This window comes from Ovis canadensis, chromosome 2, assembly GCF_042477335.2.
Source record: "Ovis canadensis isolate MfBH-ARS-UI-01 breed Bighorn chromosome 2, ARS-UI_OviCan_v2, whole genome shotgun sequence".
NCBI lineage: Eukaryota > Metazoa > Chordata > Mammalia > Artiodactyla > Bovidae > Ovis > Ovis canadensis.
In genome coordinates this window covers 67,241,517-67,264,387 of record NC_091246.1, presented here as the reverse complement: position 1 = coordinate 67,264,387, position 22,871 = coordinate 67,241,517, and the positions used below count along the sequence as shown (strand labels likewise).

The 22,871-nt window shown below is 39.3% G+C and overlaps 1 protein-coding gene across 1 annotated transcript in view; it reads left to right on the top strand.

The window, feature by feature from the left end:
• Positions 1–21,219, top strand: part of CFAP95 (cilia and flagella associated protein 95) — a 99,378-nt gene extending 78,159 nt beyond the window's left edge. The window contains exons 6-7 of the mRNA XM_069574107.1: positions 19,076–19,238; positions 20,879–21,219. Of these exons, the coding sequence (XP_069430208.1) occupies positions 19,076–19,238; positions 20,879–20,931 (216 nt within the window). The 3' untranslated portion in view covers positions 20,932–21,219. The remainder of the gene's footprint in view (positions 1–19,075; positions 19,239–20,878) is intronic.
• The last annotated feature ends 1,652 nt before the right edge of the window (positions 21,220–22,871 follow it).

Here is a 22,871-nt window from a genome sequence, read left to right as displayed (position 1 = left end):
TTTTGTTCATTTACTTCTAAGTCTCTTGTCAAAGTAATTGACTTTGAGGCATGTTTTCAGTACTGCTTCTAGCACTCGCATTTAATAATGCTTGCATTACATTGTTATAGAATATAAAAACTATTTTAAATTGTAATGACAGTGAATGGTTAAGTAATAGCAGAATAGTGACTGAACTCAGAAGATAACATTCACATAAAAAAGTATGATTCATAAAATACTGACAAAATAAAGAGAATATTTTTTACTTGCTAGAGACCTTACCATGTGTCCTTTGCATAAATACAACTCACCATTCACTTAGCCTATCACTTTTGCAATTATGCAGTTTCTGAAGAAATCTTAAAATATTTTGATTTGTGTTATCTCAAATTTTGTGCATGAATTGAGGCTTTATAAATTTTTATATTGTGGTCTCTTACATTTGTTTAATTCATATTTGCATAAAGTAGGATAGAATTATAAGAAGTCTTAAGGGAATGCAAATTATCTCCCCATATGAATGAATAAATCCAAAATATTAGGAAGCTATGAAATTATTTCTAAGGAGGGAAATGAAAGAGAATTGCAAGTTACTTCTTCAGAATTCCACTTCCTAAAGGGGGTTTTTAATTTCAATGAAAGATACCTTCTTTTAAAATCTTCCCTATCCTTCTCCCAAAGAACCAAAATAAAGGAAAAGTCACAGAGATATTACATCAGAAGATTGGTCTAAGACTGGATGTTTGTAGGGTACATGAATCTTTTAGACAAAGGACAAGTGAGGAGAAGGTAATGGTGGAGAGTCAAATGAACACACTCAGGATCAGTAAGGAAAATCATTATTTCAGGCATGGACCAGCAAACTCAGGAAGTTGAGGAGTCTGGGGAATTAAAAAAAGAACAAGCATGGCAATAGTGAAGGAGTGAGAGAGCTAAAAGAATTAGAGGTAGTGAGTGAAGGGGATGTACTGGAATTTATTGATATTTCTGATTTAGAACAATTTGGGGGAATGATAGATCCCAAGATGTGGTCATGGGAATGAGGTGTTATAATGGAATCTAAGCCATTGACTTGAGAAGGTGAAAAAATGGTAAGTGAGAGTGTTGGCTAGATTCTAAATATGAGTGTTGATGTCAGCCTATAAGATAGTAGGAAAGAAAGGTAGGACCAAAGACTGAGTCAAATGACCAGTCCCTCGGTGGGAGCATTTTGGAGATTCATGGCTCCTCCCAGCTGTGCAGCTGCCATTTGAGTACATCTGATTGGATGGGGGAGCCTGGTGGGCAGCCATCTATGGGGTCACAGAGTCGGACAAAACTGAAGCGACTTAGAAGAAGAAGATTGGTCTTTACTGTGTGAATTACCATCCTTTTTCCTAAATAGAGCTGTCTATTGAATTATCTTTCCAGGCATATGTGTAGCTTTAAGCCAAAAATGTTGCATATCTCAGTTCTTTCAGAGATTAAAAAACTGAGGAACCTTTTAGAGAGTTATGTATTAAAGCTGGCATGCATTCCAAATTGATTACAAGGAACCTAAGCAGTGTTGGCCAGTAGGTAAGAAAGAGGCTGTATCTGTTTAAAATATTCCCAACAATGGTAGGATTGACCTATCCTGTCACTGAGATTCTATGCCCTGGTACAGATACAGCATTGTTAAAATATTGATATTTCTGTGCTGTTTAGAAATTTGCTGTGGCCTTGTGTTCTGGGGAAACAGTGGAAACAGTGTCAGACTTTATTTTGGGGGGCTCCAAAATCACTGCAGATGGTGACTGCAGCCATGAAATTAAAAGACGCTTACTCCTTGGAAGAAAAGTTATGACCAACCTAGATAGTATATTCAAAAGCAGAGACATTACTTTGTTGACTAAGGTCTGTCTAGTCAAGGCTATGGTTTTTCCTGTGGTCATGTATGGATGTGAGAGTTGGACTGTGAAGAAGGCTGAGTGCCGAAGAATTGATGCTTTTGAACTGTGGTGTTGGAGAAGACTCTTGAGAGTCCCTTGGACTGCAAGGAGATCCAACCAGTCCATTCTGAAGGAGATCAGCCCTGGGATTTCTTTGGAAGGAATGATGCTAAAGCTGAAGCTTCAGTACTTTGGCCACCTCATGCGAAGAGTTGACTCATTGGAAAAGACTCTGATGCTGGGAGGGATTGGGGGCAGGAGGAGAAGGGGACGACCAAGGATGAGATGGCTGGATGGCATCACGGACTCGATGGACGTGAATCTGAGTGAACTCCAGGAGATGGTGATGGACAGGGAGGCCTGGCGTGCTGCGATTCATGGGGTCGCAAAGAGTCAGACACAACTGAGCGACTGAACTGAACTGAACTGTGTTCTCCAGAACCCTGCTGCCTCAGTAGCCCAGGATTCTGGACTCCCAGGACCCAGGGGTGCATTATGACTTACCTGGGCCCTAAGGACTTTCATGGGCTCCTTCTTCCACTGAAAGAAAAAAAAATTAATTTATTTTACAACTGTATTGCCGTAAAGGCAAATATAATCCAGGTTGGATTATATTCATTTTTGTTAATTTAAAGGCTTATTGAAGAGATGTATTTTTAGGCTGCATTTCTCATTGGTATTTTGTAAAGATTACCTATCTTTTTCTTTTATATTTTTATACTGTTTTTCCTGTTTGCCTATTTTTGACTGTGGTTATATTATTGTATTTTATAGCCATGTTATGTGATCATGTTATTGTTAACCCTCCTGAAATTGTCAGTATACTATGGGTGTTATTTTTGTCATTGTTTAGACGCTAAGTCATATCCAACTCTTCTGTGATCCCATGGACTATAGTCTGCCAGGCTTCTCTGTCCATGGAATTTCCCAGGAAGAATACTGGAGTGAATTGCCATTTCCTTCTCTAGGGGATCTTCCTGACCCAGGAACTGAACCTGCGTCTCCTGCATTGCAGGCAGATTCTTTACTGCTGAGCCACTAGGGAAGTCCAGTGGGTGTTATTACATGAAACTAAATCATACAACACTCATTTTTTCCTGAGAAATACTTTTGGACTTTGGTACTCTATTTTAAGCAAAATTTTCTGTATAATAGCTGCCATTGCCTACTGCCTTGAGATGTTTATGGGTATTAAATTACTGGCATCATTTCCTGGCTTCAATATGAGTTTCTATCATTTAATAGAGTTAGTTTTTCGAAATGGCATTTGCATTTTTCATTATGGTAAAACATATATAGAATATAAAAGTATCATTTTAACCTTTTTTTAGTTTACCATCTAGTGGCACCAAGTACATTCACATTATTGTTACAGTCACTTTGAAAATTCTGATTTGAAAATAAATTAAAACACTTTTGTGGGAACTTCAAAATACTATGGGCCTTAGACACTGGGCTTTCTGTGCCTCATGGCTGAGTGGGCCGAGCCCGGATTTTTTTCTGGTAGCTTAACACCTGCCTGATAGGGGCATCTAAAACTTGCCCATACTGCTTGGTGTGTATTGATTTATAAACACTTTGAATATCATCCCAAACCAAGATTCACCTCAGCTAGGAATCACCTTGAGCACCATCAAGAGCCTTTTATTGTTCGATCAGGCTCAGAAACATGAAATAAACTCCTTAAAGGCTGGAATTACCCTTAGTTTCCTGCTTCCCAGGAAGGGATGTCTAACAGGGGCTTTAAAAAGAAGGTAAGGTAAAGAGTGACTTACCGAAAACCACCAATAGCTGGGTCAGAAAGTGAGTCTAGAACAGGTTGGGGTTTCTGTAGGAAACATTACCTATCTGAACTAAATTAGCTTTCATTACCACTTCTGTTTAAGTCCTTCTCTTTGTATCTTTGCTCCATTCTGTCTCCCTGTGATCTTCCATAATTCCAGTGTAGATAGTCTTTTTATTTTTTTCTTGTTCTTTTGTTGTTATTATTATTGTTTTAAAAACGTAATAGCATGAAAAGTTGTTCATTGTAAATCTGGTCACACTGAATAATCATGTGTAAGCCTTGTAGTCTAGAACAGACTGTAGTTTTGCCAAGCTTTCATCCAAAAAATTAAGGTTGAACTTTAATTAGGCAATGTTTCAGAGTCCATAATGTGTCTTCATGATTTTTATTTTAGTACTACTTCACTTTGTACTGCATCTTAATATATCTACTATTTAATTTTCTCTTTTTTCTTCTGTTAAGGTTCTGACTCACTGTCTACTAAGAGAATAATCATGGCCATTTGCTGAATACTCTTGTTTGTCTTATTATGTACTATTGACTGAAATGAAATGAGAGAGAAGTTTACATTCTGCAAAAGAGGTGTAGTGGTGAGGGAGTGGAATTGGAGAAGAAGGAAGAGAGGTCACATGATTGTACTAGTATTTTTTGATTGACATCAAGGTGTTTCAAAATCCTGCTTCTAGTTAACCACAGAAACAGCCTTCTCTTACTTGGGTTCAGAAGGAGATGGTGGCTTTCCTTGATGTATATTCATACCTGAAAGATCTCAATGTGTGTTGTACATATGTGTGCTGACCTGAAACATGTACATATGGCCAAGATTTTGTAGCTTATAGGCAAATAATTCTGAATCTGAGTCTCATGGCATTCTCCCAGTTCTAAGAGACCACATTTCCTAAAATGGACAGGAATGGGTGAATTTAATTCAGATGACCATTATACCTACCACTATGGGAAAGAGTCCTTTAGAAGAAATGAAGTAGCCCTCAGAGTCAACAAAAGAGTCTGAAATGTAGTTCTTGGGTACAATCCAGAAAATGACAGAATGATCTCAGTTCATTTCCAAGACAAACCATTCAACATTACAGTAATAATCCAAGTCTATGCCCCAACTACAAATGCCACAGAAGGTCAAGTTGAATGGTTCTATGAAGAGCTATAAGATATTCTAGAACTAATGCCAAAAAGAGATGTCCTTTTCATCATAGGGAACTGGAATGCAAAAGTAGGAAGTCCAGATACCTGCAATAACAGGCAAGTTTGGTCTTAAGGTACAAAAGAAGCAGGACAAAGGCAAACAGAGTTTTGTCAAGAGACCACACTGGTCATAGCAAAAGCACCCTCTTCCAATGACACAAGAAATGACTCTACATACGGACATCACCAGATGGTCAACACTCAAATTAGACTGATTATATTCCTTGCAGTCAAAGATGGAGAAACTCTATAAATCAGCAAAAACAAAACTTGGAGCTGACTATGGCTCAGATCATGAGCTACTTATTGCAAAATTCAGGCTTGAATTGAAGAAAGTAGGGAAAATCACTAGGCCATTTGGGTATGACCTAAATCAAGTCCCCTATGACTATACAGTGGAGGTGATGAATAGATTCAAGGGATTAGATCTGGTAGACAGAGTGCCTGAAGAACTATGGACAGAGGTTTGTAACACTGTACAGGAGGCTGTGACCAAAGCCATCCCAAAGAAAAAGAAATGCAAGAAGGTAAAGTGGTTGTCTGAGGAGGCTTTCTAAATAGCTGAGAAAAGAAGAGAGCTGAAAGGCAAGAAAGAAAGGAAAAGATATATGCAACTGAATGCAGAGTTCCATAGAGTAGCAAAGAGAGATAAGAAAGCCTTCTTAAGTGAACAATGCAAATAAATAGAGGAAAACAATAGAATGGGAAAGACCAGAGATCTCTTCAAGAAAATTAGATATATCAAAGGAACATTTCATGCAAAGATGGGCACAATAAAGGACAGAAATGGTATGGACTTAACAGAAGCAGAAGAGATCAAGAAGAGGTGGCAAGAATACACAGAGTGAAGTTGTTCAATCGTGTCTGACTCTTTGCGACCCCATGGACTGTAGCCTACCAGGCTCCTTGGTCCATGGGATTTTCCAGGCATGAATACTGGAGTGGGTTGCCATCACCTTCTGAAGAACTATACAAAAAAGATCATGACCCAGATAACCATGAAGGTGTGGTCACTGATCTAGACACATACATCCTGGAATGCAAAGCCAAGTGGGCCTGAGGATGCATCGCTACGAAACACAGCTAGTGGAGGTGAAGGAATTCTAGTTGAACTGTTTCAAATCCTGAAAGATGATGCTGTAAAAGTGTTGCACTCAATACGCCAGTAAATTTGGAAACTCAGCAGTGACCGCAGGACTGGAAAAAGTCAGTTTTCATTCCAATCCCAAAGAAGGGCAATGCCAAAGAATGTTCAAACTACCACACAATTGCACTCATTTCACACGCTAGCAAGGTAATGCCCCAAATCCTCCAAGCTAGGCTTCAATAGTACATGAACAGAGAATTTCCAGACGTACAAGCTGTGTTTAGAAAAGGCAAAGGAACCAGAGATCAAATTTCCAACATTCATTGGCTCATAGAAAAAGCAAGAGAATTCCAGGAAAACATCTACTTTTGCTTCACTGACTATGCTATAAAGGCTTTGATTGTGTGGATCACAACAAACTGTGGAAAATTCTTAAAGAGATGGGAATACCAGATCACCTTACCTGTCTCCTGAGAAACCTGTATACAGGTTAAGAAGCAATAGGTAGAACCAGACAGGGAACAATGGACTGGTTCAAAATTGGGGAAGGAGTATATTAAGGCTGTGTATTTTGTAACCCTGCTTATTTAACTTCTATGCAGAGTACATCATGTGAAATGGCAAGCTGGATGAATCACAAGTTGGAATCACCATTGTTGGGAAAAATATCAATAACCTCAGGTATGCAGATGATACCACTCTAATGGCAGAAAGTGAAGAGGAACTAACAAGAGCTTCTTGATGAGGTTGAAAGAAGAGAGTGAAAAAGCTGGCTTAAAATTCAGCATTCAAAAAAAACTAAGATTATGGCATCTGGCCCCATCACTTCATGGCAAATATGTGTGTGTTGAGTCATGTCTGACTCTGTAACCCCATGGACTGTAGCCCTCCAGGCTCCTCTGTCCATGGGATTTCCCAGGAAAAAATGCTGGACTGCTGTTTCCTACTCCAGGGGATCTTTCTGACCCAAGGATTGAACCCGTGTCTCTTACATACTCTGCATTGACAGGTGGATTCTTTACCAACTGGGCTACCTGGGAAGCCAAATAGATGGGGGGAAAGTGAAATATTTTATTTTCTTAGGTTCCAAAATCACTGCAGTGATTACTGCAGTCATGAAATTAAAGGACACTTGCTCCTTGGAAGGAAAGTTTAGACAAAAATCTTCCCTTGTAGCTCAGTTGGTAAAGGCTCTTCCTGCAATGCAGGAGACCTGGATTCAATTCCTGGATCAGGAAGATCCCCTGGAGGAGGAAATGGCAACCCACTCCAGTACTGTTGCCTGTAGAATACCATGGACAGAGGAGCCTGGCAGGCTACAGTCCATGGGGTTGCAGGAGTTGGACATGACTTAGTGACTAAACCACCACCACCAGACTACCTATTACAAAGCAGAGACATTTCTTTGCTGACAAAAGTCCATATAGTCAAAGCTATTGTTTTTCCGTAGTCATGCATGGATGTGAGAGTTGGGCTATAAAGAAGTCTGAGGGCCTAAGAATTGATGCTTTCTAATTGGGGTGTTGGAGAACACTCTTGAGAGCCCCTTGGATTGCAAGGAGATCAAACCAGTCAATCAACCCTTAAGGAAATCAACCCTGAATTGGAAAGACTGATGCTGAAAAGTGAAGCTCCAATACTTTGGCCACCTGATGTGACGAGCTGACTAATTGGAAAAGACTCTGATGCTGGGAAAGATTGAAAGCAAAAGGAAAAGAGGGCTACAGAAGATGAGATGGTTAGACGGCATCACTGACCCAATGGACATGAGTTTGAGCAAACTCCAGGAAGTAGTCAAGGACAGGGAAGTCTGGCATGCTGTTGTCCATGTGGTCGAAAAGAGGTGGACACGATTGCGACTGAGCAACAACGATAAGCTTTAACCTAGGATCATTTGGCAGTTGCTCATATAGGCTTCCCCAGCCTCTCTCATTGATCTTTATTTAGATATAGAGATGGATAGACACATAGATAAGATGGAGAGATAGATAAGATATATAGATAATCTATTTATCGTATCTATCATCTCTATCTCAACATTCAGAAAACTAAGATCATGGCATCTGGTCCCATCACCTCATGGCAAATAGATGTGGAAAAAATGGAAATAATGACATACTTTAGTTTTTTGGCCTCCAAAATCACTGCAGATGGTGACTGCAGCCATAAAATTAAAACAATCGATGGTTTTGAACTGTGATGTTGGAGAAGACTCTTGAGAGTCCCTTGGATTGCAAGGAGATCCAACCATTCAATCCTAAAAGAAATCAGTCCTGAATATTCATTGGAAGAACTGATGCTGAAGCTGAAACTCCAATACTTTGGCCACCTGATGCAAAGAACTGACTCATTAGAAAAGATCCTGATGCTGGGAAGGATTGAAGGTGGGAGGAGAAGGGGATGACAGAGGATGAGATGGTTGGATGGCATCACCGACTCAACGGACATGAGTTTGGTTTAACTCCAGGAGTTGGTGATGGACAGGGAAGCCTGGCATGCTGCAGTCCATGGGGTCGCAAAGAGTTGAACACGACTGAGTGACTGAACTGCACTGAAAAGTCTGGTTATTTTTTGATGTGACTATTCATATAGACCTCCATATTTTTCTTTGGGATGACTCTAACCCTAACTCATTAATAATATAGATGTTTATACTTATATTCACAGTCTATACTTCCTTGAACTTCCCATGACTATTTTTCTTTAGTTGAATACCTTTATTTGTTACAAATGTTTCTCCTTTGTAAAATTTTACCAAATAAAAAGATATACTAAAGGTTTCTTAAATAGATAATAAAAATATTTCCAACTATTTGCATGTTCTTTACAGCTGCATTTGCCAGTTACTCTTATTCAATCATTGAGGAAAAAATATCCAATAGAAATGAAATCAATTTAAAAGTAATGTAGGGAAATGAACAAAGGAATCTGTCTAAAATGTCTATGCCCTGTGATTCTCAGAGTCAGTAAAGTAATTTTGGCCATAGGGGAATTGTTCTTTTCTTCCCACAATCACTCTGTGTGTATATTTAGAAGACAGCCTTATTAGGGGAAGACAGGTCTTCAGTCAAGTGCATGTAAGTAGGGAAGAATTTTATATGTGATATATACTGAAATTAAACAAAATATCACAGCAATCTACTGTAATATCTCTTTTAATTCCATCCAGTGTGACATTTGGATAAATAAGCTTGTTGCCTCCATACATTTTAAAGAGTAAATGGGGTACACAAAAAGAGGATGCTTAAAGGCATGCTAGGGAAGAATGATCTTTGCTGTATAAATGCCAGGTGGCTAATAGCTATCTGTAATGGTGGACACAAGGTTAGTTTGCAGTGACTGATTTGGGCAGGAAACATAACCCATTATGTATTTTTATGGATGAGCTCTCTAGATGAAGGAACTGAGACTGCCCTCAAATTATCTAGTGATATTAAATTGGGTAGAGTTATTGATATTCCGGAAGGCAGACCTAAATCTGAAAATGACCTTGAGAAATAAAACTATGAAAAATAAAAAGTCCTAAAAAAACAGGATGAAATCAAATAAGAATAAGTGAAACCACAGAAATGGGTAAGGACTGGGTATATGGTTGACTAAGAAACAGCAATGTCATTTTATCCTGAGAAAATGGTTTGTAAGATAAATGATGCTTAGAGGTTATGGGAATCAGGTGGGAAACAGATGGGACTCTAAGAATTGAATACCCATTACTTACTGATACATTTTACTGATGTAAGTGGTAAAACCATGTCTTATTTGTCTTTCACCATGAGGGAAGGTTGACTGGGCACTCAAGAGGACCCTTCTGTAATATCCTAACCTGTTTTTCTATTATCTGTTAAAAAGAAGAAGGAAGAAAAAGAGAAGGAAAGGAAAAAGAAAACTTTGTCAGCCTTAATGCAGATTTTCTGTACAGTGATTCTCTTGCTGGGTCTTTAGTAGTTCCTGTTGCTAGAGCACCTGTTTGCCCTCTGTGTTCCTTTCTCTGACACTTTTTTCCCATCTTCTGTCAGGATGTTTCACTTTCTCCAGTCATTCCCTGAAACAGCACACTCAAAGATGACAAGAGATTGATTCTTACAGTTGGTTGTGTTTTATCAGGTCGTGCCCTCTATGATGCCTCTTTGGAAGTGAGTAGTCATTGGCTCCCGCTCCATTCTTTGTGCCCTGCCTTTCCTCAGAATCTCTGGCTTTGCAATGCTCTCTCCATGGCTTTTTGTCTCTATCTTTCATAGCTTCTTTATGAAGCCAGCCTTAAGTATTCCCAAGAATTGGGTCCCAGAACCCTGCTCCTCTCATTTTACATAATCTCAGAAAATTAATCCACTCCCACGGCTCTGTAACCATGACTTTTGAGGGGTAACTTATTTTTATATAATTTCAAACTTACAGGAAGTTTATAAGACCAGCGCAAGGAGCTCCCATATAATCAATTATTTACCATTTGAGAGTAGTCACCAATTATTTACCATTTGAGAGTAGATTGGAAACTTTGTGCCTCTTTACCTATAAATAATTCAACGTGCATTTCTTAATAACAGACACATAGCCATGGTAAAGTTTTCAGCCTCACAGAAAATTGATACAGGATAATTGTGAAAGCCAGAGTCCATATTCAAATATAACCCATGGTCCTAGTGATATTCTTTATCACTATTTTACCCAGTCAATTATCACTGCTGTGCATAGGGCACTGACTTCTCTCTAGGACATCTGTCCAAAAGAATTACCTTTCAAATAAGCATTTTGTACTGATATCATCCCTAATTAAAAATGTCTGAGAAGTGACTCATCATTTGCCCCCTTAAACAAGTCCTCCTCATCTCCGTGTCTTTTTAATTCTTTTTAATGGTGTTAGAACTCTCCCATTCATCCAGATTTGAAGGTATGAGCATCTTCGATTCTTTATCCCCAGTTAGGCTGGTACATCCTCTAAATTCTTCCTGTGAAATGTCTCCTCTAGTACAGCTCTGCTTAAGCTGCTGTGCTCTGTTGCCCACCCAATTCCACACTTCAGACGAATTCTGTTACCCTTATGTATCCAGAAGACTCAGACAATTCAGTGATAGTCCTATCTTAAGAGTACTTTGTCAGAACTCAGGGTCTGTGTGGCACCAGAATAGTGGGTCAGCCAATAATGTGAGATAATTCACAAATCTCTTTCTATATACAATTTTTAAACACTTCTTCCCAACCCACTTAATGGATGTTGAGTAATCCTTTAAATATTATGTTAGGGTGTTGAAACTCCATTTGTCTGCAATTCACATATGCAGAGGAAGTATGTCTAACTGATCATTGGCCCTCTTCCTAAGCCCATCACCAGTGGGAAAATACTAATTCTTAATCAACATAAAGCGTAGTCTGATTCCATGATTTAAATAGCTCCTATAAGAAAATTGAATCTTTCTTGAAAAAAAAAAAACCTCACTTTCTCAGGGATCCTCTCCCACTTTCAATGTGTAGAAAAGAACTGAGACTGTTATCTATTAAAAGGTCTGCTTACAAGGTTGGCCTTTGGTTGGCACGTGGAGATAAGAATTCCCTAATAAAAGTAGCTCACAGTGTCTAAACTGTTGGCACAAACAATGTGCCTTATGTTCCTTCTAGGAGTCTGGAATTTTGGTATATGCTAGGCAGAGGGTGCTTATGTGACCAGCTCCTAAGAAAAATCCTGGCCTTGGAGTCTCTAATGAGCTTCCCCAGTAGATAGCATCTCATACCTCATGGCTGGAGGGAATCAAGCGCATCCCATGTGACTCACTGGGAGAAGGTTTTTGATCTCAGAATTTCATACCTGTTTTTTGTTTGTTTGTTTGTTTGTTTTTTACTTTAGCCTTTGTGCCTTTTCCCTTTGCCCACTTTGCTTTGAATCAACTTGCTGTAATCAAGCATAGCCAAGTGCGTGCGTGCATTTGCTCAGTCATGTCCGACTCTGCAACCCACAGACTGTAGCCTGCCAGGCTCCTCTGTCCATGAGATTTTCCAGGCAAGAACACTGGAGTGGGTTGCCATTTCCTACTGCAGGACATCTTCCCTGACCCAGGGATCGAACCCATGTCTCTTGTGTCTCCTTCATCTGCAGGGTGATTCTTTACAACTAGTGCTACCTGGGAAACCCTAATCATAGTTACAAGTACAATTATATGTTGAGTTTCATGAGCCCTCTGAGCAGGTCACTGAATCTAGTGGTGGTCTTGGGAATCCCAACACACCCTACTTTTCTCCCTCTGGCAAATTGCTATTTTCCCAAAATGCTTACCACATGTGCTGCCATGGCGTGTGCTCTTATAATGTGATTTGGACACTCTTCACTTTGTGAGGTAGAGTCCATGTTACCTCCCCCCAAATCTGGGTGAACTCTGACTGTGATGAAAGTGATGCTATATGATTTCTGGAGTAGCTGTTTAAAAGCAATGCGGCTTCCTCCTGTTCTCTTTGCGCCAACCTTATTCTTAGAACCCAGTCACCATGCTGTGAGGAAGCCCAGGCAGGCACAAAGAGTTGTGTAGCTGTTCCATCAACATCTAGTCTCTGGGATGATATCCCAAGTCTACCTGGCTGCTCTTTTTCTTACTGGGATAAGTGGCTATAGTCTGTGAGTCTTTCAGTCTTTTTCTATTTCCCACTCTTTTTCTCTGGGCTTGGTTGGAGCCTTCATGGCTTGTCTGAGATGACTCAACTTCATTTCCACTTCCATAGATACTGTTGACCCCACAGAAGCCTTCTGTGATTCCCATTCAATACCTAGCTTCAGTGCTCAGCTCTGCAGCTAACAGTTGAACCCTCTCTCCAGACTTGCAACTAATTTCAGGGTCTTGTTTGTGCCACAGAATACCAAACATGCCTCAGGACTGATAATTCTCAGGCCTCCCTCTGCCTGACCAGGCTGCTTCACTGGTTTGGGTTTGGCTGTGCCCCAGTCAAATGAAAGAACAGCGTGAGAGGTGGTCTGTTTAAAGATCTCATGAGAAATGAGGGCCAGGAGACCTCTATGCCTTTCTGCCATTATTCTCATGTATCTGATGTACTTCTCTCTGTCCATATCAATGAGACCCTATCTGGTTCAAATCTGTGCTGCAAGCTCAGCTGTGTCTGACTCCTTTGCGACCCCATAGACTATAGCCCACCAGGCTCTTCTGTCCATGGGATTTTCCAGGCAAGAATGCTGGAGGGGGTTTCCATTTCCTCCTCCAAGGGATCTTCCTGACCCAGGGATCGAAGCCACGTCTCCTGCATCTCCTGCATTGGCAGGTGGATTCTTTACCGCTGAGCCACCAGGGAAGCTTATGAAACTGTGTGAAAAGTGTTAGTTGCTCAGTCATGTCAAACTCTTTGTGATCCCATGGGCTGTAGCCTGCCAGGCTCCTCTGTCCATGGAATTCTCCAGGCAAGAATACTAGAGTGGGTTGCCATTTCTTTCTCCAGGGAATCTTCTCAACCCAAGGATTGAACCTGGGTCTCCATTGCAGACAGATTCTTTACTGTCTGAGCCACTAGGGAAGCCCTGATTTAAGTCTAGGGATGGGAAAACTGGGAAATGCATCAACTATTTCTCCTGTCCTTCTTTGCTTTCCCCTTATTTTCATCTTTCTACAATGCCCCAAACTTCTGTATTTTCCTACTCTCTATTCCAACTCTTGTTTAAGGCTTCATGGCAAAGAATGTTTTCTCTCCATGCTTGGAGAAATCTATGATTTGAATCTTCCAGGTATGGTCATTGATGGTCTAAAATCCTCAAGAGTGTGCATTGGATTGCAAGGCTGTTGTCTTTAGGAAAAACTGCATTTTGCATTAGAAGGTGATATTACTTTGCTCCTTGTCATTTTTTTCTAAAACAAATTTTGATCACCCGTTGGGGAAATGGGTGATTACATACAATGAAAAGAGAAAACTACTAACAATTTTGAAATGATTACTACCTCCCTATATATTTAGTTTCAGAGGTAGACCAAATTACTTGCTCGTCCAAAACTTCCAGCATCTCAATTTGGCCTTGGGTATGAGCTGCAGTCAATGTAAAAGGTCCTTTGATGTAGGATCATCTTGGTTGATGAAGCTGCTTTTTTCTATTCTATTTGGTGCCTTTTGTACTAAACTTTGAAAAACATACTTTATTCTTCTTCCTTATATTAATTATACCCTCATGGTTCCTAATAGTTTGTTCTTATTTTTGAAAACCTTCTTTTTTTCACCTATTTCATGTTTGCATCGTTCTAATTCCTGAGTGTATGCTTAGGCAGAAATTTACTGCTTGCCTTTACTCCTACTTTTTTATATAATTCCATCTCCCTTGTTTTTGACCCATTTGCTTGCTCTACATCTCAGTACCTCAGTGTTCCAATATTGCAGATTATTCAGGTATATATTAGATAGGATGCTTTTAGTAGGTTGTACAAAAACCAACTCAAACTAGATTAGGCAGTAAAAGTAACTTATTGGCCCATATATTTTTGAAAAGTCTGGCTTCAGGAAAGGATTGATACAGCAATGTCATCATACTTTTTACTGACTCTCATATCTGCTTTTTTATGGTATTGGTTCCATGCTATACTGATTGTAGGCAGGCTGCCAACAGCAGCCTGAGCTAGATGCTCCCTTATTTATATCCAGTAGTGAAAAAAGAATGTTTTCTTCCCCAAACCCTTGAACAGAAGTCTCAGGCTTTAAGCTGTTTGGACAAACTGAAGTCACATGTCTAACACTGAACTAATCACTGTCGTTGAGAGTGGAGTGAGATTATCCTGATTGTCTTAGGCCAGTTAGATTCTGCCGCTAGACCGAGAGGGGGCTTAATCTACACATCGCATGGCTGCTGCTTAATGGGAAATGAGAAACGTGGATTGAGGGTGAGCTGGAGTCACCTCTTAAAGTTTGGATGAAATGAGTATGTTCATGTCTTCCCAACTCAGTGTTCACTACTGACTTCACTTGAAATCAACCATGGTAGGAGTATAGACAATGAAGAAATTGTCAAATACTACAGATCAGTTGTGTGGGGATTTTTTGGGTGGGGAGGTTGGTTTACCATCTCTGATCATGGGAGGCATTCAGTTTTATGTGTGTTAACAGGCAGCAAACATTCTCTTAATTAGTTTTCCTAACTTCAGCATTGTTTACCCCTTCTTATCCACTTGTAAAAAATAATTGCCTTACTGAGATATAATTTACTGAGATTTAATTCACATGCCATAAGATTCACCCTTTTAAAATGTACAATTCAGTGATTTTTAAAAATATATCTCCAGTGTCATACAGTCATCACCTCAGTCAATTTCGAAACATTTTCATCATCCCCCAAAGAAACCACGTACCCAGTGTACCAGTCAGGTTTCTTTACAGAAACAAACCAAAGCTGAAATCTTAGGAAAGCCAGTGCTTGAGAACCAGAAGCACCAAAGAGCAGGATAAGATCAACATCTCAGCTCGAGCAGTCAAGCAAAACGAGCCAATCCTTACTTTCTCTGCCTTTCTCTTCTATCCAGGCCCTCAACAGATTGGATGATGCCTACCCACATTGGGGAAGGCAAACTACCTTACCGAGTCCATCGATTTAAATGCTACTTTTATCTGGATCGGAGAAAGCAATGGCACCCCACTCCAGTACTTTTGCCTGGAAAATGCCATGGACAGAGGAGCCTGGTGGGCTGTAGTCCATGGGGACAACACACAAATAATGTTTAGCCACATATCTTGGTGCCTTTTGATCCAATCACACTCATTAACAGTCACTCCTCATTCCTTCCCCTCCACCATCCTCTGGCAAAGCAACTTTCTCTCTTTGTGGACTTGCCTATTTTGTCATTTCATATAAGGAATCATACAGTCTGGGTTTGGCTTAGTTTCATGCAATTAGCATAATATTTCCAAAGATCATCTATGCTATAGAACTACCAGTATTTTATTCCTTTTTTGACCAAATAAATTATTTCATTGTGTGAATAGACCACATTTTGTTTATACATCTGTGAGTTAATGACATGTAAGTTGTTGAGATCCATTTCTAATCATAGCTTTGGGATCCAGTCTTTTTCATCTTCAGTCTTTAGCACCTTCTGCTGCCAGAATACTTCTCCTAAAACATCACATTTATTCTTATCATTCATCTCGTCAAAACATATCATCCTCTGCCCAGGAGATGCTAAAGGAAGGTGTTGACTTACATGCGAAACTCTCCTCAGTTCCACTGCAACAGGGGTAGGAGTGAGGAGATCCTGCTTCCTACTTAGAGGGCAGTTTGGCAAGTGATGCTCTAATCTCATTTAAAGGATCTCTACCTGACCCAAAACAAACAAACAAACTTCAAAGAAATAGAACCCCAACAACACAAAGCAAAAGCCCCAAACTATATAGAAAGTGACATGGATATTATGTAGCTTTCAGGTTTTATTGTTTATATATTTTATCTTTGAATTATTAAGAATTTCATGAAGGTGCTAGTGCACTAATGTGTCTTACAAGCAGACAGCTTGAAGCCCTGGCTGAATCACTGGCATTATTTAGATTCTCACCTGAGATTTTAAGCTAATGATATTTTCTTCATGTAAAGTGGGAGTAATAATTCCTACTTCAAAGCCAGTTGTGGATTAAAAGTTATACTCAACTACCATGTTCAGACCATAATAGGCACTCAGTAAATAAATAGACACCATAATTATTATGAGATTAGAATTTTCAATTGTTTTCAACAAAGCCTATCTAAGATTAGAACTATTTTGGTGTTCTTTCATTGTTTTATAGTTTTGGTGATTTAATTTCAATTTTGTCCTAGTGCTTTAAAATTAGTATCAATTTAAAGCAGAAATTAGGTAATCATTACAGGGGCTTTATGTTTCTTGTCTGCCATTATCCTTGATGTAATCTGAGTGAATCAGTATTTCCTTTGGGAAGTGGAAGTGATAGTGTCTTGTTTTATTACGATAGAGGTTTTTATGATGTACTCTAAGGATGCGTGTGTGCTTAGTCACTTCTGTTGTGTCTGACTCTTTGTGACCCTGTGAACTGTAGCCAGCCAGGTTCCTCAGTCCATGGGATTCTCCAGGGAAGCATACCAGGGTGGGTTGCCATGCTGTCCTCCAGGGTATATTCCCAACCCAGGGATCGAACCTGTGTCTCTTATGTCTCGTGCATTAGCAGGCAGGTCTTCTACCACTAGCACCACCTGGGAAGCCCACTCTAAGGATAAATACCTTAAATATTATACTGGGTTATACTGAGGTAAATTTCTTATAGGATGAAACTTCCAGCTTGGCATTTACTTGCAAGTATGACCTGATAGCAGTTATTAAAAATATAACCCGCACAACAAAGGAAACTATAAGCAGGGTGAAAAGACAGCCTTCAGATGGGAGAGAATAATAGCAAACGAAGCAACTGACAACTAATCTCAGAAATATACAAGCAACTCCTGCAGCTCAATTCCAGAAAAATAAACGACCCAATCAAAAAGTGGGCCAAAGAACTAAATAGACATTTCTCCAAAGAAGACATATAGATGACTAACAAACACATGAAAAGATGCTCAACATCACTCATAATCAGAGAAATGCAAATCAAAACTGCAATGAGGTACCATTTCATGCCAGTCAGAATGGCTGCTATCCAAAAGTCTACAAGCAATAAATGCTGGAGAGGGTGTGGAGAAAAGGGAACCCTCTTACACTGTTGGTGGGAATGCAAACTAGTACAGCCATTATGGAGAACAGTGTGGAGATTCCTTAAAAAACTGGAAATAGAACTGCCATAGACCCAGCAATCCCCCTGCTGGGCATTCACACCGAGGAAACCAGAACTGAAAGAGACACGTGTACCCCAATGTTCGTCGCAGCACTGTTTATAATAGCCAGGATATGGAAGCAACCTAGATGCCCATCAGCAGATGAATGGATAAGTGAGCAGTGGTACATATACACAATGGAGTATTACTCAGCCATTAAAAAGAATACATTTGAATCAGTTCTAATGAGGTGGATGAAACTGGAGCCGATTATACAGAGTGAAGTAAGCCAGAAAGAAAAACACCAATACAGTATGCTGCTGCTGCTGCTAAGTCACTTCAGTCGTGTCCGACTCTGTGTGACCCGGTAGACGGCAGCTCACCAGGCTCCCCCGTCCCTGGGGTTCTCCAGGCAAGAACACTGGAGTGGGTTGCCATTTCCTTCTCCAATGCATGAAAGTGAAAAGTGAAAGGGAAGTCACTCAGTCGTGTCCGACTCTTCGCGACCCCATGGACTGCACCCTACCAGGCTCCTCTGTCCATGGGATTTTCCAGGCAAGAGTACTGGAGTGGGGTGCCATTGCCTTCTCCACCAATACAGTATACTAACGCATATATATGGAATTTAGAAAGATGGTAATGGTAACTTTATATGCAAGACAGCAATAGAGACACAGATGTATAGAACAGTCTTTTGGACTGTGGGAGAGGGCAAGGGTGGGATGATTTGGGAGAATGGCATTTAAACATGTATATTATCATATGTGAAACGAATTGCCAGTCAAGGTTTGATGCATGAGACAGGGTGCTCGGGGCTGGTGCACTGGGATGACCCAGAGGGATGGGATGGGGTGGGAGGTGGGAGGAGGGTTCAGGATGGGGAACACATGTACAACTGTGGCAGATTCATGTCAATGTATGGCAAAATCACTACAATATTGTAAAGTAATTAGCTTCCAATTAAAATAAATAAATTTATATTAAAAAAGATAAAAAAATAAAAATATAATCCAAGATATTAGTTTTGGAAAAATTATATTAATATAAAAGGTGTTAAATGGTAGTTAAATTGTAATTGTTTTTGTCTTATGTAGAAATATTTCTTTATGCTGTATATTTATGGTTTAGAAATTTTTGCACATATAATAATTTATAATTTTATAATTAAGACAATCATTAATTAGACTTATCATTCATAATTAGAAATGCTTATAAGTACAATAGCCAAATACAAGAAGTGATTAGTAATTTGAGAGATTATATTAATCAATTGTTTGAAAATTAAACTTTGATCATAATAAGACTAACACATTAAAGATCAACTTTTGGAAATCATTCCTTTATACATATTTCAGTCATTTAATATTAAAATTGTCTTTTTCCCCCCATAGGGTGATCCTTGTCAAGATGATGATTATTCAATTGTCCACAGAAAATGCCGTTCTCAGTTCACAGATCTAGATGGTTCCAAAAGATGTGGCATCAACACTTGGCATGACGAGAGTGGGATTTATGCCAATTCATATGTAAAACGAAAACTCTACCCATTAACAGGTGGCCCTATTGCTCCCTTTTGAAAATAATGTGTGGAGTCAGATTCTATAACTAATGAAATGTAGTGGATGTAACAGTTGATGATTTTCTATCCTAATAAATACAGTGGAAACTTTACAATACATTCCTTTAACACAAAATCTTAAATTCTACACCAGTGTGTATATCCTTTTTTTTCACAAGCTACTCTGGTATTTCCAAAGTTTAGCATGTTTATCATTGAAGATATGTAACAAATTCTAGATAGTACTTGGAGGAATTTTATTTAATTGTACTTTATTTTATTGACAACATTTATTTTATTGAATACATTTTATTAGGAAAAATACATAAAGCTAACATAGTCAAGCTCTTGATTGCTTAGGGTGTGTCTGATTTAAAAAAATGAGGTAACTTCCACTTTTAAGTGAATAAAACTTTAGGTGGTTCTCAAATTCCACACGAAACTCAAATTGCTGAAATTTGAGCAACACTGGCCCTATGATGGTATTGAATGTGTGTATATGTGTATTGAGGGGGAGTGTGTCTGTTTACAGACTTTAACATATCTGTGGTGGCTAGCTGCACTATGGATTATCATTTCAGCATGGTATTTTTCCTTATTTAATATTTAAGGATGTTTTTCCCCTATTTAATATTTAAGGAATATTTTCCTTATTTAATATAACACCTCTTGTAACAGTCATGCAGACCGAATCTTAGTGAAACTTTAAGGGTTTAATGGAAAATCCAATCATCTAGTGTTAGATTTAGAAGAAATCTTAGCAGTTGTTTTGACTTACACTTCCATTTTACAGATGAGCAGAGATAAAGTTTCAAAGAGCTTTCTCAGGGTTACATAAATAGCAGATTCTAGTTGAACTTTGAGGTGCATTTGAACTTTCATTTTTTCTGAGGAAGGGTTTATTTATTTGGTCAGCCTAAACTAAATTTACTCTCATTATTTTTCTTTAAAAAAAGAAATTCATGAAATAGTATTTCATGATAAATATTAATGTGATTAGCAAAATACAGGTGAGAACATAAGTCTTGTGAAAAGGGAAATGAAAATAAAGAAAATGTGGAAATGGCAAGGAAGCATTCACCAGCAGCGCTTTACTATATTTTCTTGCTGCTTCAGTGTCTGTACGTATACACAAATATGTATGTATAAATATATATATTATATATGAATATGAAATATTAATTCTTTATGTAGTACCTATTCTAGTGGCTTACCTTTCCTTCCAAAAATTATAAATTCAAGTTTAATCACTCTGAACATTCATTAACATATAGGATGGACAGCTGTTTGAAGTATGCAAATCTGTATGTTAAGCTCCTTATAATTTGTTTTTCTTTTTGTAAGGGAAAAGTCTCAATGGCCATACTGACCTTTGAACTTGCCGTTTACTTAGAATAAAAAATTCACCGTCTTTAGCAGGAATTCTATATTGTCACAATGATTAGCATTACATTTTACATAAATAACCTGGGTCTGTCATGAGGGATCAATTTAGAAATCAGTTTTTGTTTGATTAGGAGAATGAAATAAAGGGGGTTGTATTTAAACTAGTTGAATAAAATGATGCATTGGAAAAATTAAAGATTACTTAGATTTTTCAGGAGTAATTATTTTGTGTTGATTTGGATTTCTTTAGGTAACTGCTTTACTGGTTCACTCACCGGTATCAGAGACTGTTTCAAACAATAAAAGCTAAAACTCAGATATTGTTAGAGAATGTCTTCTTTATGAAATGACTGCGCTATCTTCTAATGGTTCCACACGTATACTTCGAAAGAGTCCACCTGAGACACCAAAAGAACACTATATTTTGTATGTTTCTATACAGTTAGCATTCATATTTGTTCAGTATTTTTCTTTTGGCCTTTATATGGTATTATGTCTGAATTGTTGGTGTGAGCTCACCATGGCAGAGAGCAGACTGCTGTGGTGGTCCTTGATTAAATCTGGCCCACAATAAATTTTATTTAATCTTCAGTGGTTTCTTCTTTCATTTTAGAAAATTGAGCCACATTTTATAGACTAGGACATTTTACTTTAAAATTTGAATTCTTATGTCCTTGGCACATTTACAGGTCTGGTAGCACTGGTCTGATTTTGATACAGCATCAATCATCAGGGATGTGATGGGAAGCCCTCTCTGGATGGGGTAAGTGCACCATTTTGCTGCGGTTCTCACCTGGTATGCTTATTTATGGAGGCACCATGACCCGTTACAAGGAGAGGTTGGACAATTATGAAATAAGCTGTAGAGGGAAAGAGGTGGTAGAAAAATGGCAAAATTGGCAGATTCTTGGTGTCTGAGATTAAGATGATAAAGGCAGAGGCCACATCCTCATAGTAGGGACAGCAAATCTGGCTGAGTTCAAGTAAGAATCAAGATCCTGGAGTATATGATGTAGAAAATAGAGATGGACAGTCTTATAACCACAAGGAACTGAATTCCTCCAACAACCCAAATGAGCAGGGAACAGATTCTCTCCAAGAGGCTCTGGAAAGGAGCACAACCTCCTACCGCCTTAATTTTATTTCAGTGAGAGCTGTGCCAGACTTCTGACCCAAAAAGCTGTAAGATAATACATTTTTTCAAGCCAAAAAAAGAAAATAGAAATGGAGAGTGGGTGGATGGCTTCACCTTAGAAATACTGAATAGAGAAATCTCAGATCCACTGGTTTATACTGGGAATCCCTTTGTGCTGAGGCAGGAAGTGAGTATTTTTAAAAAATGTTTATTTGTCTATTTATGGCTGTGCTGGGTCTTCATTGCTGCATGGAATACTCTCTAGTTGCGGTGCACAAGCTTCTCATTGCAGTGGCTTCTCTTGTTGCTGCGTATGGGCTCTGGCACGCAGGCTCAGTAGTTGTGGCTCCTAGGTTTTGGAACACATGCTCAGCAGTTGGGGCATGCAAGCTTAGTTGCCCAACAGTATGTGGAATCTTCTCTGATCAGGGATTAAATCCATGTTTCCTGCACTGGCGGGCGGATTCTTTACCACTGAACCACCACGGAAGCCCCTCAGTGGTTTATTTACAGAGGAAAATCACTCCCTGGATTCCAGTGCTCATTTTTCTAAAGGCACAGAAAAACTCCAGATTTACCAAGACCCTAGGCAGAAATGGTAAAAGTCCTTTCTATGGGACATAGAGTACAGGTAGGTGGCAGGGTGGGTGAGCCCATAGAATTGCTGGTATTGCTACCATCAACAACAGAGAGGCAGAAAGATCCTTTCTTAAAGCTGTGCTGGCCCAAAGCTAACTTTATTTCAGAGTGAGCAGGAGGGCAGTTTGCCAATACCCAGTAGTCGTGTCTGACTCTATTGGCCCTCTAAATAGCTGTGGTGGAGTAAGCCTGAGGCAAATATTGTAAATAAAGGTGGAAAACCCAAACAAAACCCCACAGTTCAGTTCAGTTCAGTCGCTCAGTCGTGTCCGACTCTTTGCGACCCCATGAATCACAGCGTGCCAGGCCTCCCTGTCCATCACCAAATACTGGAGTTCACTCAGACTCACGTCCATCGAATCCGTGATGCCATCCAGCCATCTCATCCTCTGTCATCCCCTTCTTCTCCTGCCCCCAATCCCTCCCAGCATCAAAGTCTTTTCCAGTGAGTCAACTCTTTGCATGAGGT